The sequence below is a fragment of the Pan paniscus genome, chromosome 11 (genome assembly GCF_029289425.2).
Source record: "Pan paniscus chromosome 11, NHGRI_mPanPan1-v2.0_pri, whole genome shotgun sequence".
Classification (NCBI taxonomy): domain Eukaryota; kingdom Metazoa; phylum Chordata; class Mammalia; order Primates; family Hominidae; genus Pan; species Pan paniscus.
Genome location: NC_073260.2, coordinates 34,791,833 through 34,809,106, shown reverse-complemented (window position 1 = coordinate 34,809,106; position 17,274 = coordinate 34,791,833). Strand labels below are relative to the sequence as shown.

Here is a 17,274-nt window from a genome sequence, read left to right as displayed (position 1 = left end):
CCTGAGTATTTGATAATATGTAAAAAATTACTTGTGATATAGTGTTGAGTATAAAAGGATGCAAATTAAAAGTAAAGGTAGAAGAAATATTATAACCTGTAATATAATGTTACTTATGTTTATCTTTAAAATTTATGACCCTATCTTTTTCTACCATGTCCAAGTTTATATCAAGGCTGATCACAGTCTAGCCCATAACAGGTATTAAATAAATATTTTGTGAATGAATAAGGGGGGAACTGTGAGACATAGCTTTAATAATCCATTTTGGAAAAATCAGTTAATATTTTTACAATGTAAATCTGGTCTATGCCTGAGACATAAAACAACATAGTTATCATATGGATGGAATGAAAAAATAAGTCATAGAAGAATATTTCATTGAGGCTTTTTCAGGGATCATATTAAAATCTTACCTCAATTTTTTTAAAAGCATGTTAAAAATAAGAAGAAAAGACACAGTTTGAAAGATATTTGCAGAAAATTTGAAGAGCAAAGTGTTAATCATATAATCTAATTAATAGTTCATACAAATGAAGAGAGAAAATATAATAAACACAAAGAAAATGTTCAATCTAATCACCAATCTTAGAAATAAAATATAAAACAAAGTAACATTTTATACAAATAGAAAAGAATACATATATTTTCTGGTTCTAGAAAATGTACAAAGAATGTTCTGTGCAAATATTTCAAGAAAAATATGAAGTGTAATTGGGGGAAACAATTCTGCCTGTGTACTAAGAATTCTCTCATAATTCATATCTTTGTATTCTGTAGTTCTATCTCCAGAAATGTATCTTATCTCTAGTTGAAGCAACAGCAGATTAGATAGCCAAGTACATAGATATCAATTGTAATTACATAAAAATCTCAAAAAATTAAAAAATATGCCCAATAATATGAAAATTGTAGGCTATAGTAATTCCACTTAATAAAATATTCTTTAAATATTAAAAAAGAATATTATGTACACTATAAAAAATGCAAAATCACAGAAAATTATTGATGTAAAGTGGCAAACGCTAACTAAAATTTATTTCTGCTACAATTCTACTGGTATAAAGAAAAATGTTTGCATGTTGTCTGGAATTAACAAAAATATGAAAAACAGAAAGAATTTAAACAGTTGAAATGTAGGATTCTATAGAGTTAACTTAGTATTATTTACGCAGTACAAAAAAAATCAAATCTGTGAATTTGTGAGAAAAGTTTAACTTTTCTGAGAACTTTCGGACATTCTAACTGGAGCCCCAACTTATTATAATGCCATCAAATACAGACATATTCAATGAATACTCCAAGAAATGTATGGCTGGGGAAGGTTTTCTTTAGATCAGAATAACTGGGTCTTTGGAATATGCAGAAGTCAGGAACTGTATCCCTAGAGAATCCTATAATTTTTTAACTTACAACCTTAGGGACTGAAGAAGTTTGTAAAAGTAATTGCTGAATTCACCTCCAAAAAACTTGAGTCTCCCTTGAGTAAGCACCAACTTAAGAACAAATTATGGGAAAACTAGAGTTACATCACTGATCATTATGCTTAATATATTTTATTTCCTTGATATCCTCTTAAGAATATTCACATACAGCCAAATTGCCTGATTGTGCCTACTCTTCCTCACATTTCTTTTTAGGAAAGAGGAGGCACTGTATCCAAATTGAGAATCTTCTGGTATCATCTGAAAAGTACAAATGAAATTCAAATTCCTGGGAATTTTTTCTATTACTTAACAGCATGGAATGGTATGGATGATTTTAAAACCCAGTCAGGAGGTAAGATAAAGAGGGAAGATTTTATTATGATTATTTCAAAAGAAAAACATCAACAAAGATTTTTGAGTTGACATGGTCGTTGCTTGTGGTATTTCAAAAATATAAATATTTAATATATATATCAAGGAAAAAAATGCAAAAACTCAGTCATCAACTACCAGACCAGGAGACTTTATTTAAATTTTTCTCTTTAATTCCAAAATAATCCAGTGGCATGCAGTCTCTTTTGAGATCACAGAATTAATTCATGAGAGGAAAAGAAAGTTGTTTACAATGCAACAGACTCATAAATAATAGGCTAATGGTTGTTGTACTCAAGTATCTGGTCCACTAAGTCTTAAGTAACAGTAACATGGAGAAAGAACACACGGCAATTTATATATTATTCATATATAAACTATGCCTAATAAGGGTTTGAGAAAGCATATAATTAAAGGTATTTGCAGTAAAAATAGAATTAATAACAAGTAATATGAAAGAGAGGTGAGAAATAATTATAACTGAGTGTTAGTTCGAACCCCAGGCAGCCAGGGTAAAAGAAAAAACATTAAATTTTTGTGAGTTCTTATTTACATAATAAATCAAATTCCACTATACTAGCCCTTAATTTCCCACAATAGACCTGAAAGGAATTTGGGGTAGGCTTTCATTTGAAGTCATTATTGTAGATAATGTCTTTATAAATGATTTCCAAAAGGGGTAAATTTATTCTCTATGTGCATAATTATCATAAAGACCCTTTTTGAAAGTTCATCTAATTAAATTGTGGTTTTATAAAATTTTTGAATTGAACAATGAGATCACATGGACACAGGAAGGGGAATATCATACTCTGGGGACTGTGGTGGGGAGGGGGGAGGGGGGAGGGATAGCATTGGGAGATATACCTAATGCTAGATGACGAGTTAGTGGGTGCAGCGCACCAGCATGGCACATGTATACATATGTAACTAACCTGCACAATGTGCACATGTACCCTAAAACTTAAAGTATAATAAAAAATAAAAATAAAAAAAAAAAAAATAAGTGAACACTGCAGAACAGTGGTAACCTTTACTACTATCAGATATTGAACATTTTCTGCATTGATCCCGCTGGGAGCTACAGACCGGAGCTGTTGCTATTCGGCCATCCTTTGAAATCTCAAATTAGTTTCTTTGTAAAAAAAAAAAAAAAAAAAAAAAAATTCATAGTAGTATTTGGGTTATTTTGACAATTAAGTGATAAAAATTATATGAAATGTCAAATACATACTAATACTTCACATGTTATAAATTGCCCTTCCCTTTGTGAGCTGAAATAATATGTCTTTCCTCATGGTGTTTTAATTGAGGGTTAGAGTATATCTATAAATTGATAGTTGGCATGTCCATTAAACTTTGTGTAATATCAATGGTCTTAACTGATCTCTTTAGAAAAGCTGGAGATTACAAGATTGTTTCTTCTAGGGAGTATTTAGGATACAGACGTTACATGGTTTTGCTGAAAAAAAAAATTAGTACTTTAAATATTAGGCCTTCAAGTAGCTAAGTTAATAAAGCAAAGCAAAACAAGGTTAGATGTTTTTCTAGAAAGTTAGAGTTTGACTTCTGGCTTGAATTAAAAAGTCATAAACTTTGCTTAGGCCTATTGCAACACTAAAGCAGCCCCAGAGCATTGAATCATAGACTGATTGTTTCTTACAGGGGCTGGGAGAGAGGGATTTGAGGTGGCAGGATTCCAGCTAGTTTAAAGCCTGCTGCAAATACAAACTTCATCTTCTTGTAACAATTCTGTTCTAGGCATTAATGGTCTGCAATCTCCTTTGAGATCCTCTGATTAAGTTAGGAACTCAAGTTCTTTATCTTGGTTACCTCCAGAAAATAATAAAGACTGTTACCCAGAAGATTTTAAGTGTAGGGATATAAATGCTCTAGATCCAATACAAAAACTAGTGAGTTCCTGTGGATAATTGGAAAGGACACACCTGCACAATTCAGCCACATTGTGCAATCTCTAGACAAAATTGCTGTACTATTTCAATTGTTTCAACATTTTTTACTCTGAGTTAGTCTTCCTAACATAATTATAGACAACTGCTTCAGCATTTTTCACTTTTGTTTACATTTTACTTTTATATATATTTATTTAGAAATGTAGATATTCAGAAAAGTAGAAAAAAGTTATCTAAAATAACCATTCACATTTTGGATATTTCTTTCCAGTCTTTATTTTCTGTCTGGGTTATCTTGGTTTGTTTAGGTTTTGGTTTTGCACACAATGTTATAATATAAACTTTTGTTTCTGTTTTAACTTAATTATCTTAAAATAATTTAAACATGACTTTTGTGTTCATACAAACTCCTCACAAACATCATATTAATAGGTGCATAAAGGCCCATTACATGAGTGTACTATGATTATTTAACAATTCCACTAACATTAGACAAAAATAAAAACTCTTTTAAAAGATAATATCCAATAATAGCAAAGATCTGGAAAGAATAAAATTATTTGATACTAGAAGTCCCATGGAAAGTGATGTATTAGAAACTATTCAGCATCTTAACAATCTTCATTCCCTGTTCCCAAGAAGATTCTGGGAATCCATGTTAGGAAATTAAACCTAAGGGCAGAAAAACTGTAGGCACAACGCCTACAGGGTGTTTGTTGCTCTCTTCTTAAATTACACCAGCATTGCAAGAGTAATTCAAATAATTTATTCTATATTGTCCATTATCCCTTTTTTCCCATTTGAAAGCATCGAAGCAGACTGGTGATTTCTCTTATAAGTATTTGCGAGTGAAATTATGATTGCAGCAACCATCTTAGGGCTGTTAGGATACTATTTATACCATAATTATTTTCCAAAATTAATTTCCAAATAGGAATCAATGTTTAGATGTTCCAACAAAAGAGAAGAGAGGGCAGTGTACCTGATTCATATCTTGCCTGAAAAAACTTCAATGCAGAGAGGCCTCTATGAAAATTTCATTGACAGATTCAGAGTAGGTTAATATATGCAGCTATAGTCATTCAAATTCCTATCTTACTACCAAAAAAAGTGTATGCTGGCCTACCTAACACTTTCTGCCTTCTTTGTAATTTATGCCTAGAAAGTGGGATGCAGCTTGAACTAGTTGAAAGCCCTCATTTCCATAGCCAATAGAAATATAAGCATCCAGCCAGGTGTAGTGGTTCACACCTGTAATCCCAGCACTTTGGGAGGCCAAGGGGAGCGAATCACTCGAGGTCAGGAGTTTGAGACCAGGCTGGCCAACATGGTGAAACCCCATCTCTACGAAAAATACAAAAATTAGCCAGGCGTGATGGCAGGCACCTATAAACCGGCTGCTTAGGAGGCTAAGGCAGGAGAATTGCTTCAACTCAGGAGGCAGAAGTTGCAGTGAGCCAAATCACGCCACTGCACTCCAGACTGGGTGGCAGAGTGAGACTCTGTCTCAAAAAAAAGGAAAAGAAATACAAGCATCCTTTTACGCTGACTATGTTGCCTGACCGTTGTAAACTGGAGTTTTCATAGAAAGCAGCACAACTTGTGGGCAAATGACTAGCACAGAAATGGCAAATCCTGTACCAGAAACAAAGCCATTTGTTTAAAATATTAAGTCAAAATTCAATCATTGTATCAATTTTTTTCTGCTAGGGATATATTTTAAAGCTAGATAGAATACCATGAGGATGTTGAGATGTTTTCAAAATGATATTCTGTGATTTATTTGCTGTAAAGAAGAAGGTAATCTGCTAATATCTACGCTTTAAGTTTTTTCAGATTAAAGTCATTTGTTCCATGTTCTTTGGTGCACTACTCAGGTGCCTGAACTGGACTTATATTCCTTCTTTAGAAAAATACCAGCCCTAACTGCAAATTCATCAAGTAGAAGAGGAATGAATTTCATATGGACAGAGGTAAAAGGCAGGTTCTTCTCTGTGCAATTTGGTTGCTTGCATATATAACCAGAATTGATTGCAATAAACTACACAGAGGTATCTTCATGTTTCAGCAGTGTTCAGTTTAGCATTGTCTATTGTCCAATTGCTATTTTACACAAAATTGAAGTAGCAATAGCACTCCAGTGATATTGGAGTCAGATGGTCTGAAAGGCCTTGCTACTCAGGTATGTTCTGTAAACAAGCAATATCAGCATCACCTGGGAACATGTTAATAAATGCAGGGCTCAGAACCACCACAGATTTATTGAATCAGAATGTTTTACAAAATTCCCCACATGATTTATATGAAGACTAAAGTTTGAAAGCACTCCACAAGATAGCTGGGTCTCTTCCTCAGTTGTAAATTAAAATCATGTGAAGAGTATTATAAAAAAAGAAAAGATGCCTGATTCCCACCCCTTCGATTGAACTTACATCATTTTGGGAGGGTTATAAGGTATAGTTTTAAAAAAAGGGATTTAAAAACAAAAAAATGAAGCTTTGCATAACAACTCCCTCCCTTACTATAATTGTATATAAGTTTCTCAATAGTCTTCATTTTCTTCAGAGAATTATAATAAAATGAATAATATATGAACATATTTGTAAACTATAAGAAACTAAGCCAATGGCATTGTTATTTGCATGGTATAAAATCAAATTACAAATCTTTTTCAAACAGATTAAAGCATGCTCTCTTCAAAATATTGATTTTCAAAGTGGGATCTGTGGATCAACTGCATGAGAAGTAACAGATGCTTGTTAAAAATGCAAATGATTCCTCCCTGCCTCATACCTCTTGCATCACAATCTCAAGAAATGGAATACAGAGGCCTGCAATTTTTAATAAACTACCAATATAACTAACATGTGTCTTCAATTCACTGCTTTATGAGCTAGAAAAGGAATCCCAGAAGCTAACCTCAAAGCTGTTACCACCACTCTAGCTAGCAGAGATACACTTGCCCCTCCCACACCAATTATCTCTCACTTCATATGTTAATGCTGTACAGACTTGTTAAACTCCAGGTATGAAAAAATAACATGGAAAGGACCAATTGGACAGAGATAGAGTTCATTCTGCAAGGACTTTCAGGGTACCCAAGAGCTGAAAAATTCCTTTTTGTGATGTGCTTAGTGATGTACCTGGTGATTCTCCTAGGGAATGGCACCTTGATCATTCTGACACTCCTGGATGCTCGTCTCCACACACCCATGTACTTCTTCCTTGGGAATCTTTCCTTCCTAGACATTTGGTACACATCCTCCTCCATCCCCTCAATGCTGATACACTTCCTATCAGAGAAGAAAACCATCTCCTTCACTAGATGTGTGATTCAAATGTCTGTCTCTTACACTATGGGATCCACCGAGTGTGTGCTTCTAGCAGTGATGGCATATGACCGTTATGTAGCCATCTGCAACCCTCTGAGATATCCCATCATCATGGGCAAGGCACTTTGTATTCAGATGGTGGCTGTCTCTTGGGGACTAGGCTTTCTCAACTCATTGACAGAAACTGTTCTTGCAATACGGTTACCCTTCTGTGGAAAAAATGTCATTAATCATTTTGTTTGTGAAATATTGGCCTTTGTCAAGCTGGCTTGCACAGATACTTCCTTGAATGAGATTATTATAATGTTGGGCAATGTAATATTTTTGTTTTCTCCATTACTGCTGATTTGTATCTCCTACATCTTTATCCTTTCTACTGTACTAAGAATCAATTCAGCTGAAGGAAGGAAAAAGGCCTTTTCCACCTGCTCAGCCCACATGACAGTGGTGATTGTGTTTTATGGGACAATCCTCTTCATGTACATGAAGGCAAAGTCCAAAGACTCTGCTTTTGACAAACTGACTGCCCTGTTCTATGGCATAGTCACCCCTATGCTCAATCCTATCATCTATAGCCTGAGGAATACAGAGGTGCATGGAGCTATGAGGAAATTAATGAGTAGACCCTGGTTCTGGAGGAAATGATGACACACTGACACCTTTGAGTTTATGCACAAAATACGCTCACAAGTTTGAGACAACACTTTTAAAGATAGACAGAAGAAAAGCAATTAAGGTCATGTTGAGTCAGAATTTCAGAGTTAGAAAAAATTTGAAGATTAAGAGTTTAACGATATTGCTTTATGAAAATGACTGATTTCATTAAAATGTAGAAACAAGTGGTCTGTGAGAGCAAACTTTTGGAAACAAGAAAAATATTTTAAGTAAGTCTTTCTAAGAAAATCCAGCTCATTAATTTTAACAATTAAAACACATTTTTCAGCCCTCTTTTAAAAAAAACCATTTTGTATTTTTGTTCTTTTATTCTTGCTTTTTATTTTATCCAGGGACTGGATCTGGTCCCATCTTTCCCTTCTAGCTACATATTTCAACCTCTTTCCCTGTCCTTTCCCTCCCCCTACCTCTTTGCATAAGCTGTGTTCTATTTACTACGTAATTACCAAATTATATCATTTTCTTTCACACCTAATGACAATAGCACATGCTATTCCATCTGCATTTTCACATTTCTCCTTCTCAGGTGAAATCCTAACAATCTCATAAAGGACAGGTCAAGTGTCATATTCTCTGCAACACAGTCCAAAGCTTTCCCAGAGTTAGCTATTCCCTCCTCCGTGCTGCCCTGGACTTTATCTGTACTAAGCGATTTTTCTTTTATACTCTAATCATTTATTACCTTCCGAAATTCTTCCCAATAGCAGAACTATGGCTCACTATTCTCTGCATAAAATCTAATGTCAAGTTAATTAAAAACAGTTGGCAATAATTAACTGTTGAATTAAAAATTTTAAAGGATGGTAAAATACGGTCTAAGTACCTGATTTAATACAGGGAGATAACTGAAATTTATACATTATTCCCTTTACCAAACTACAATTCTAAAAGATTTTGGTAAAATAACAGCTGATTTTTAAACATGGAGAAAAATAAGGGAAGATAAAGTCTGAATAGAATATACTGAAGAGATCATTTTGGCTAGGTAAGACCAAAAATCCTACTGCTTATTATTATCAAATAAGCAATTGCTGAGGAAAATATATCAATTGTATAAATTCTTATGGAACACTGGCAATTTCAATTTCTTTCAAAAGCAATAGTCTCATTTAAAATATTTTCATTACAGTCTCATTTAAAATATTTTCCTTTCATTAGAAAAAACCTTGGACTGGCTAGTGAATAATATATAGTTGTATTTTTTATAAAATATATATTTGCATAATATATAGTTGAGCTGCCTGGTACACTATCATAGCCTGAGCTGGGTGAGGAACTCAGCTCAGGCTATGAGCTGAGGCTATGAACTTACTTGTTCAGTAAAACCAGTAAAGATTTTTATAACCCAATGGCATTGAGAAAGGCATCCTTACTTGCTCTGCCCAGTATGATGTTTTGGAGCCTGTTCAGAATAAGGAAGATGTCAACGTGGAAGAGAGGCTCAGTTCAGGGTGTCAAAGTCCAAGCAGCATGAAAGGAGCATACACACAAGAGGAAGGTGTGGATCCTAGCACCTGGTTGAGGACCACTCCTGCAAAGAAAAGCTGACTGATAGAAGATATTAGAACACAAGTGGGATAAGGAAAACACCTGCACACCATAGGCAGGTGGTCTGGAGTGAGTTGTCAGAGTCCTCATGGGGTAAGAAAAGCATCCGTGGTGGGATGGGGAGGTTCAGAATATGGGTGTCCAAGTCTGAAAGGGGTGAAGAGAGAATCCCTGAAGAAAGACCTAAATGGAGTGAAAAGAGCTCATCTGAGGAGGGGAGAAGAGTCAAGGTGTGTGAGAAACAGATTAGGGTGAAGTGGGCATTCTTGAAGGAAACAGCTTTGCCTGAAGTGTTGGAACCCAAGCCAGTTGAGAAGAATGTCAGCAATCGCAGCTCACTGCAGCCTCAACCTTCACTGGCTTAGGTGATACTCCCACCTCAGCCTCCTGAGTAGCTGGGGCTACAGGCACATGCCACCACACTCAGCTAATTTTTGTAATTTTTTGTAGAGATGGGATTTTGCCATGTTGCCCAGGCTGGTCTCAAACTCCTGGGCTAAAGTGATCAACCTGTCTTGGCCTCCCAAAGTGCTAGGATTACAGGCATGAGCCACCACACCAAGCCAGGATTTCTTTCAAGGTAAGACTACTAAAGAAGAATTATTTGTGTAGATGGAGGGAAGTTAGGGGGAGAGTCTGGAAATGTTTTCATTTTGTTCTCAATTTTAAAGGATTTTTCACTGAGTATACACTTGTTGGTTGGCAATTTTTTTTCAACACTTAAAAAATGCTGTTCTTTATATTTGGTATCCATTGTTTCTGCTGAGAAGTTGCCTCTGTTTTGTTGCTGCTTCTTTGAAAAAATGTGTCTTTTTTTTCTTTTCGTTGCTTTTTATATTTTCTCTTTAGAGTTGGTCTCTGAAATTTTATAACAAGGCTCTTATAGGTGGCTTTTTTTTAACTCATCCACCTTGATGTTGTAGATCTCCTTAAATCTGTGGCTTGATGTCTTTTATAAGTTTAACAATTTCATTTGACATTTGCCATTTTTTCTTCTATTACATTTCTCTTTCTCCTCTCCCTCTGAGCAACTAGTTATATATATGTTAGACTTCCATTATATTCCATGTAGCTCTCACAGTCCTTTCTGCATTTTCCTTCCTTTGTCTTCTCCATGTGTCCAGTCTGGTTATTTTCTACCAATCTACCTTCCAGCTTGTTAAGCCCTTCTTCAACTTTGTCTATTTTGCTATTAAATCTATGTATTTAGTTCTTAATACCAGTTATTGTGGTTTGGAGGTCCATAATTTCAATTTTTAAAATATAATATTAAGTTGTCCGGTGAAGTCCTCATCTTGTTATCTATGCTCACGGCAGGTTAACATTAGTTATTTTAAAGTCTGCGTCTGATTACTTCTAAATTTAGATCACCTGATGGTCTTTCAATTAACTGTTTTTGTCTCTTGGTCCTGTTTTCTTATTCTTTGTAATTTTTTTATTAAATGCCAGATATTGTAGATGAAAAAAATGTAGAATCTCTGGGTGATGTTTTATTTATCCAAAGAGGATTTACTTTATTCTCTAGTAGAAACCCAGAGTAGGGGAGATTGTCTTAGGTCAAAGATGGGTTGAAATAACTTACAGTTGGATTTCAGACTTTGTAAATATAAGCCAAAATCTAATTCACCTCCTTTTCTTAGATTCTTTTCTCCAGAGTCTCCAGAGTCCCAACTGAGATTCTGGAGATTTCATTAAAAAGCTTTTTTTTTCCTTAGGTCCCAGACTCCAATTTTGATCTCATAAACACAAGAGGCAGTCACAATCTCAGCTAACATTCTTAGTTATTTTTTGTACAATCCTGGCTTCTTGTTCTGACTAGGCTACAGTCAGCAAATGCCTGATGTGGAAAACCAATGACAACGGTGGGGACCACTCATCTGCACATCCCTTCAGTTTGGGACCTTGGCCTCTCAAGAATAGGGTGTCTTAGCTGGTCCAAAGTTCATGTTTTGTCTTCCTAGACCCATGACAATGCCAAAATCTATTTTCATTTTTTCTGTCTCTTAGTAGCAGCCCTCTGCCCAGTTTCTCAGCCTATCAAGCAACAATTAAGAATCAGCAAATGTCCCAAGAGAATAAAAGAGGAGTACAGAATGTTTGGCTCATTTAAGTAAACTTCTCTTTTCTTCAGAATCTTAGCTTTTCATATCCTGACTTCTACAGAAATAATAAAGTCCATTTACTTTTTATTCTACGTAGATTTTTTTACTTTTCTTAGTAGAACCATTAGCTACTCCACCATATTATGAAGTGGATGCACAATATGGTAAACCTTTTTTTTTTTTTTACATTTTTTTTATTTGACTCCCTGGCTGGAGTATGAGCTCTATGAGAGCAAGAATGCCTGTTCTGTTTACCACTGTATCTTGTGTGCTTAGAACAGTGCTAAGGACATGTTAGGCACCAGGAAATAAATGTTTAATTGAATTGAACATTGCATTGTAAAGATTTTTTTAAAATTTTTGTATATTATGATGCTTTGACATCGTAAAAAACATTCCTGGCTTGGAAGAGACTGCCCTCCATGGGCTAGTGAATTCTTAGAGATAGCAAAAAGCTCAGCTAGGAGCATGCCTCTGACATGGAAACTAACGAATCCAGAGCCATACCTTCTTTATCTGGCCCTCAAACCCCGGTTCCCAGTGACAATTGCCAGACAACCAGAGATCACTCCTTTAGCCCAAAGCCTGCAGAAATTATACAAACCTTCCAATCCTAAACTGTTCATTGTGCCTTGACTTGCCTTTCCTGTGGAAATTCCAATAAAGGCAGTGGCCTAAACCTTCCCTGCACACCTGTTTTTTGCCTCCTGACCATCCTGGTGGTTTCCCCATGTGGCCCTGTATGATATATCATGCCCCTTATCTCTAAGACTTGTGGGTATAATAAACTTTGCTTTCCTGACCCTCTTCTGTGTCTCCTCATGTGGCTGCACCTGACTAACGATTTCCTAAAAGACTACAAAGCAACTATGTTTTGGGGACCTGATATTGGATCTGTGGTGGAAGGAAGATTGCTTCTGGTTATTGCTCTGCATATGTTTAGCACTTTAGAGTGTACCAGTGCTGGCTGCCTTGTGATATCCTATTCTTCTTATCATTGATATTCTGGATCAAAAAACATTTTAACCCTGGATATAGCTGTCACAAACACAAGCAATATTTATGATCACAGTAGAGTATTTAGGAGCTGAGAAAAATAAGGTAGAATGAGAAAACTTTATTTGAAAAATTTACTGTTGCCTGGCATTGGCTATGGGCCATTTAAAACTAGGTTTTGAGTTCTGTAAAAATTAAGATTCTCTTTCAGCAAATTGCAGAAAACATAAAATATTTTAGCACCAAAATATTATAGCAAATGTAAAGCCAATTTCATACGAAGTGTATAAATGAGCTCCCAGGAATCCTATAAAACATTTTTCTAATGATATTAGTAAGGCAGCACAGAAGAAATGCAAATAAGTAAAAAAACACCTGGACGCTATCTGGTGTATAATAAATATAAAGGAAGTTACAAATTTCAAAGTAAATTGTGGAAAACATCATTATAATAGAGTCTCTTGGTAGATCTTGATGTGGCCAATGTAACTGCAGTATGAGTAGATTCTGAGACAGGATTTCTTGTGCCTGGGAGACCAAGAGATGGAGGCCCAAACCTCAGTGGAAAGCTTCACCTATTTTAGCACAGACCAGGATCAATTGTCCTGAATATTTTATGTTCCAGCTTACATTCTGCCTGGAACCCAGTAATTGGAACTCATATCACGAAGCATTTGAAAACTTAAGGTGAAAAAATATACTTGAGGATAAAGCTTTTTTTTTTTTGAGAAAATGAAAAGCTTATCTACACTAATTGAGTCAGTGTTATTAACAATAAGCTGACATCCCTTCTAACTGGATCCAAACATTAAAAACTGAGCATACCTCTTTTTTTAATAAGTATGGATCTATTTATTAAATATTCTGCCAAAATGTAACAGCAGCTAAATACTTTAAAAATTGTATGTTTCTGACCAACATTTTCCATGGGGTCTAGGAAAACTAGACACAAATCTACATGTCTGCAAATTTAAAGAGTATTACAGAGAGTAATGTTCTTTAGACTCATGGAGATTTCAGCATGAAAAAATATTACAGTCATAAAAACAGGGGTACAGTCTGAGAAATGCATAATTGTCAAATCTTATTATGTTGTAAACATCACAGGGTATATTTACACAAACCTAGATGGTATAGCCTATTATACACTGAGGCTACATAGCATAGCCTATTGCTCCTAGGCTACAAAGCTGTACAGCATGCTACTGTACTGAACACTATAGGCAATTGTGTCACAATGGTATTTGTGTATCTAAAATAACAAGAAAAGTCACAGTAAAAATATAAAATTATAACCTCCTGAGACCACCATCATATGTTATCTGTCATTGATCAAAACGTTGTTAAATGGCACATGACTTTAGTTCCTTGTAGCTCTAGTTGACCTTACATCAGCATTCATTCTGTATGCAGGGCATGGCCTCCAGAATTTCCCCAGAACCTCCAAATTTCCATGACATTGGTCTGAGCAACAAAGTGTCTTCACATAAAGAAGACACTTAATGAACTATATATGGAAACCCTGGAGACTTAATCTTTAGAACTCAAGGTAGTTCATGGCTATGATAACTCAAGATAATATTAAATAATATATTTTCCCCCAGGTTTTTATAGATAACAGAACATCAGTTTCCCCAGGCCAGTGGAGAATGAAAACTATGGCTTTTAATGTTAGTCTTTTCAGAATCATGGCAGACAACACATCCTGATATCTTCAAACTACCCCAGTATTTAGGGACCGAGAATAATGTCTCATTTTAAAGATTTCATTTTACATAGCTTTTAGTATAATAGAGGCTGTCTATAAGAGCCTGAAAAGGCTAATTGCAAAAAGTGTATCAAGGATGTCTTATAAAGCAATGGCATATACAAATCGATAGAACAAAAAGAAGTATATGTGCAAATGTATAGCTATGAGGCAATTTTAAGGGAACTGTTGAATCCCTAGCAATGATGGGGAATAAGGGAGTATTTGAAATTTTCTATTTGTCTATAGATATTATCCCATTACATTTTAATGTTAAGGATAAGTTATAGGCCAAGGTGTACAAGCTCAAAATAGACTCATCACTATATACCCCTCATCTCACAAAATACAAGCCAATAAGCATAATTTTCTAATAAGAGAGCTAACATGTTCCAGCAAAAAATGTAGTTGTTTTGTTTTGAATCCTCATTCTTTTACTTGTTATTTAATGATCACATATCATTTTAGATGAGTTGGTTGCCAATCTCTCCAAAATAAAAAAGACAACCAAAGACGTAAAAGAACTATACACTGAAAACTATAAAACATTGATAAAAAAAATTGAAGAAGACATAAGTAAATCGAAAGATATTACATGTTCATGGATTAGAAGAATTAATATTGTGAAATGTCCATATTACCTAAAGCAATCTACAGATTCAATGCAATCCGTATCAAAATTCCAATGTCATTTTTCATAAAAATTGAAACAACAATCCTAAAATTTACATGGAACTAGAAAAGACCCTGCCTGGGCAAAGCAATCTGAAGCAAAAACAAAGCTGAGAGCACCATATGCTGCAATTTTAAAATATGTTATAAAGTTATTGTAATCAAAAGAGCATGGTACTCAGATAAAAATAGACATATCAACCAATGGAACAGAATAGAAACTTATTTCCAAACACTGAAATTTATTTATTTACTTCTTTTCATTAGGTATCGCAATCAGAGAAGTGTATTTTGGAGCTTTAGAACTTCGAGAGATGAATGTGAAACAGCAACGAGAACCTATCTGTTTAACCTTGGTTTCTCTAATTGATTTCCATATTGTGATTATAAAATTACTCTCACCTTTCTCATTTACTTGTTAAAATTTTTTCTTCTCAGTAGGTGTTTTACTGCCTCCTTCACATCCTTGTTTCTAAGACTGTAGATTAAAGGATTCATCGTGGGAGTCATCACCCTGTAGAATATGAATATAAGTTTGTCAGTGGCATCCAAGTCATCTGAATTAAGTGTCGCTTGAGACTTGGGCTTCATGTACATGAGGAAGATGGTCCCACAGAATGTTATCACCACTGTCAGACGAGCTGAGCAGGTAGAGGAAGGTTTGCTTCTCCCCTCCGAAGAGCTAATTTTGAAGATACTCAAAATGATTAACGTGTAAGAGACAATAAGTAATAACAAAGGTGTCAATAGGAACAATGTTGTGGTCACAAGCAGGATGAACTCATTGCCTGAGATGTCAGCACAGGCCAGTTTCATGACAGCTAGAATTTCACAAGTGAAATGATTGATGATGTTATTCCTGCAGAAAGGCAATTGTACCACAAACACTGTTTGTACTGCAGAATTGACGGCTCCTATGATCCAGGACCCAGCTGCCATGGATACATAGGCATCCTTGCTCATGATGATGGGATATCTCAGAGGGTTGCAGATAGCCACATAGCGGTCAAAGGCCATCATGCCCAGAAGCACACACTCTGTTGTCCCCATGGCCAAGCCAAGGAACATCTGCACTGCACAGCCAGAAAGGGAAATGGTCTTTCTTTCTGAAAGGAAGCTCACCAAGGTGGAGGAAATAGAGGTGGTGGTGTAGCAGATGTCCAAGAAGGAGAGGTTCCCCAGAAAGAAGTACATAGGGGTGTGAAGGTGAGGGTCCAAGATGCTGATTAAAATGAGAGTACCATTCCCCAGAAGGATGACCACATACGTTATGAAGATGAGCACAAAAAAGAGTAACTCAAGCCTTGGGTGACCAGAAAGTCCCTTCAGAAAAAATTCCACCAGAATGGTGTGGTTTTCCCATTCCATTTTACTCCCTCTTTAACTTGTAAGACAGAGCATGTTAAGACAAATATTTATCTTACTCTGATTATTTTCAAGCATGTGTCAATGAATATGTGGCATAATTCCCAAGGAAAAAGAAAAATAAAATGGGAAAAGACCAAAGAAAGAAGAGAGAGCATAAAGAAAAGTCGACAGAAAAGAGGGAATTATGAATGGAGAGAGGGAAGGGAATGAATGAATGAATGAATGAATGGAGAGAAGGAAGGAAAGATAAAACTAACATGTTTCGTGCTACAGCCATTTAATTCATTTAATATCATCACAGTTCTAGGAGAGGGGTATTAGTATCCATATTTTACAGATGAATAAATCAAAGCAGGTATGTTAAGTAAACTTGACCAAAGGTAAATACTATATAGCAGAGCTAAGATTCAAACCTAAATCTTCCTGTTGAAGCTTGAACTTTTTGTCGTATTTGTCATCAAATAGTAAACTGAAGGTTATAATAGAAATGAGCATTGTATTATGTAAAACTGAACACTAAACTATTTTATTGGCTGTAAATCACCACACAATAGATCAATGCTCTTGTCACTCCTTGAAATTATACTATGTTACGTATATTGTCTGTCTTTCCCAGTAGAATGTAAACTTCGTAAGGGCAGGTACTTATTCTTGCTTATTTCCACAGCCCCATTAGCTAGAATAGAACAGACACCGAGGCAAATGTTCAAAAACATTTGTTGGATGCACAGACAAAATCAAAGGCAAAACAATTGCTATATTTCTTACTCTGTGCCAATCCTCTATCAATTGTTTTCTCTGTGCATTACATAATGGAGTCTGAATAGCAAGCCTATGAGGTAATTACTGTTACTATTAGTATCACCAAGCCTATTGTGTAGAGGGGAAAATAAGGCACAGAAAAGTTAAGTAATTTGCTTAAGGTCAATTTCATAAAGACAGATAAATGAAAGAGCAAGGACTTAAACCCAAGCAGTATGGCTTCAGAATTCGAGCTCTTAATACTCAAAACTTAATACTCAGTACTTAATAACTTAATGCTTAAAGAGAATTTGCAAAGAGAATTTGGCTCATGGGCTAGAATATCTTGCAATCTCACTAACAGTATTAATATTTCAAAAG

General features: G+C 35.3%; 2 protein-coding genes across 2 annotated transcripts in view; one reads left to right on the top strand and one right to left on the bottom strand.

Annotated features, from left to right (window-relative positions):
• The window catches only part of LOC100973935 (olfactory receptor 13C5), a 44,354-nt gene extending 27,673 nt beyond the window's left edge, over window positions 1–16,681 (bottom strand). Inside the window, exon 1 of the mRNA XM_003809244.4 lies at window positions 15,187–16,681. Coding sequence (XP_003809292.1) covers window positions 15,196–16,152 — 957 coding nt within the window. The 5' untranslated portion in view covers window positions 16,153–16,681 and the 3' untranslated portion in view covers window positions 15,187–15,195. The remainder of the gene's footprint in view (window positions 1–15,186) is intronic.
• Window positions 6,754–7,689, top strand: LOC100978425 (olfactory receptor 13D1-like). The gene has a single exon (XM_003809254.2). The coding sequence runs from the start codon at window positions 6,754–6,756 to the stop codon at window positions 7,687–7,689; it is 936 nt and encodes a 311-aa protein (XP_003809302.2).
• Window positions 16,682–17,274: the final 593 nt, after the last annotated feature.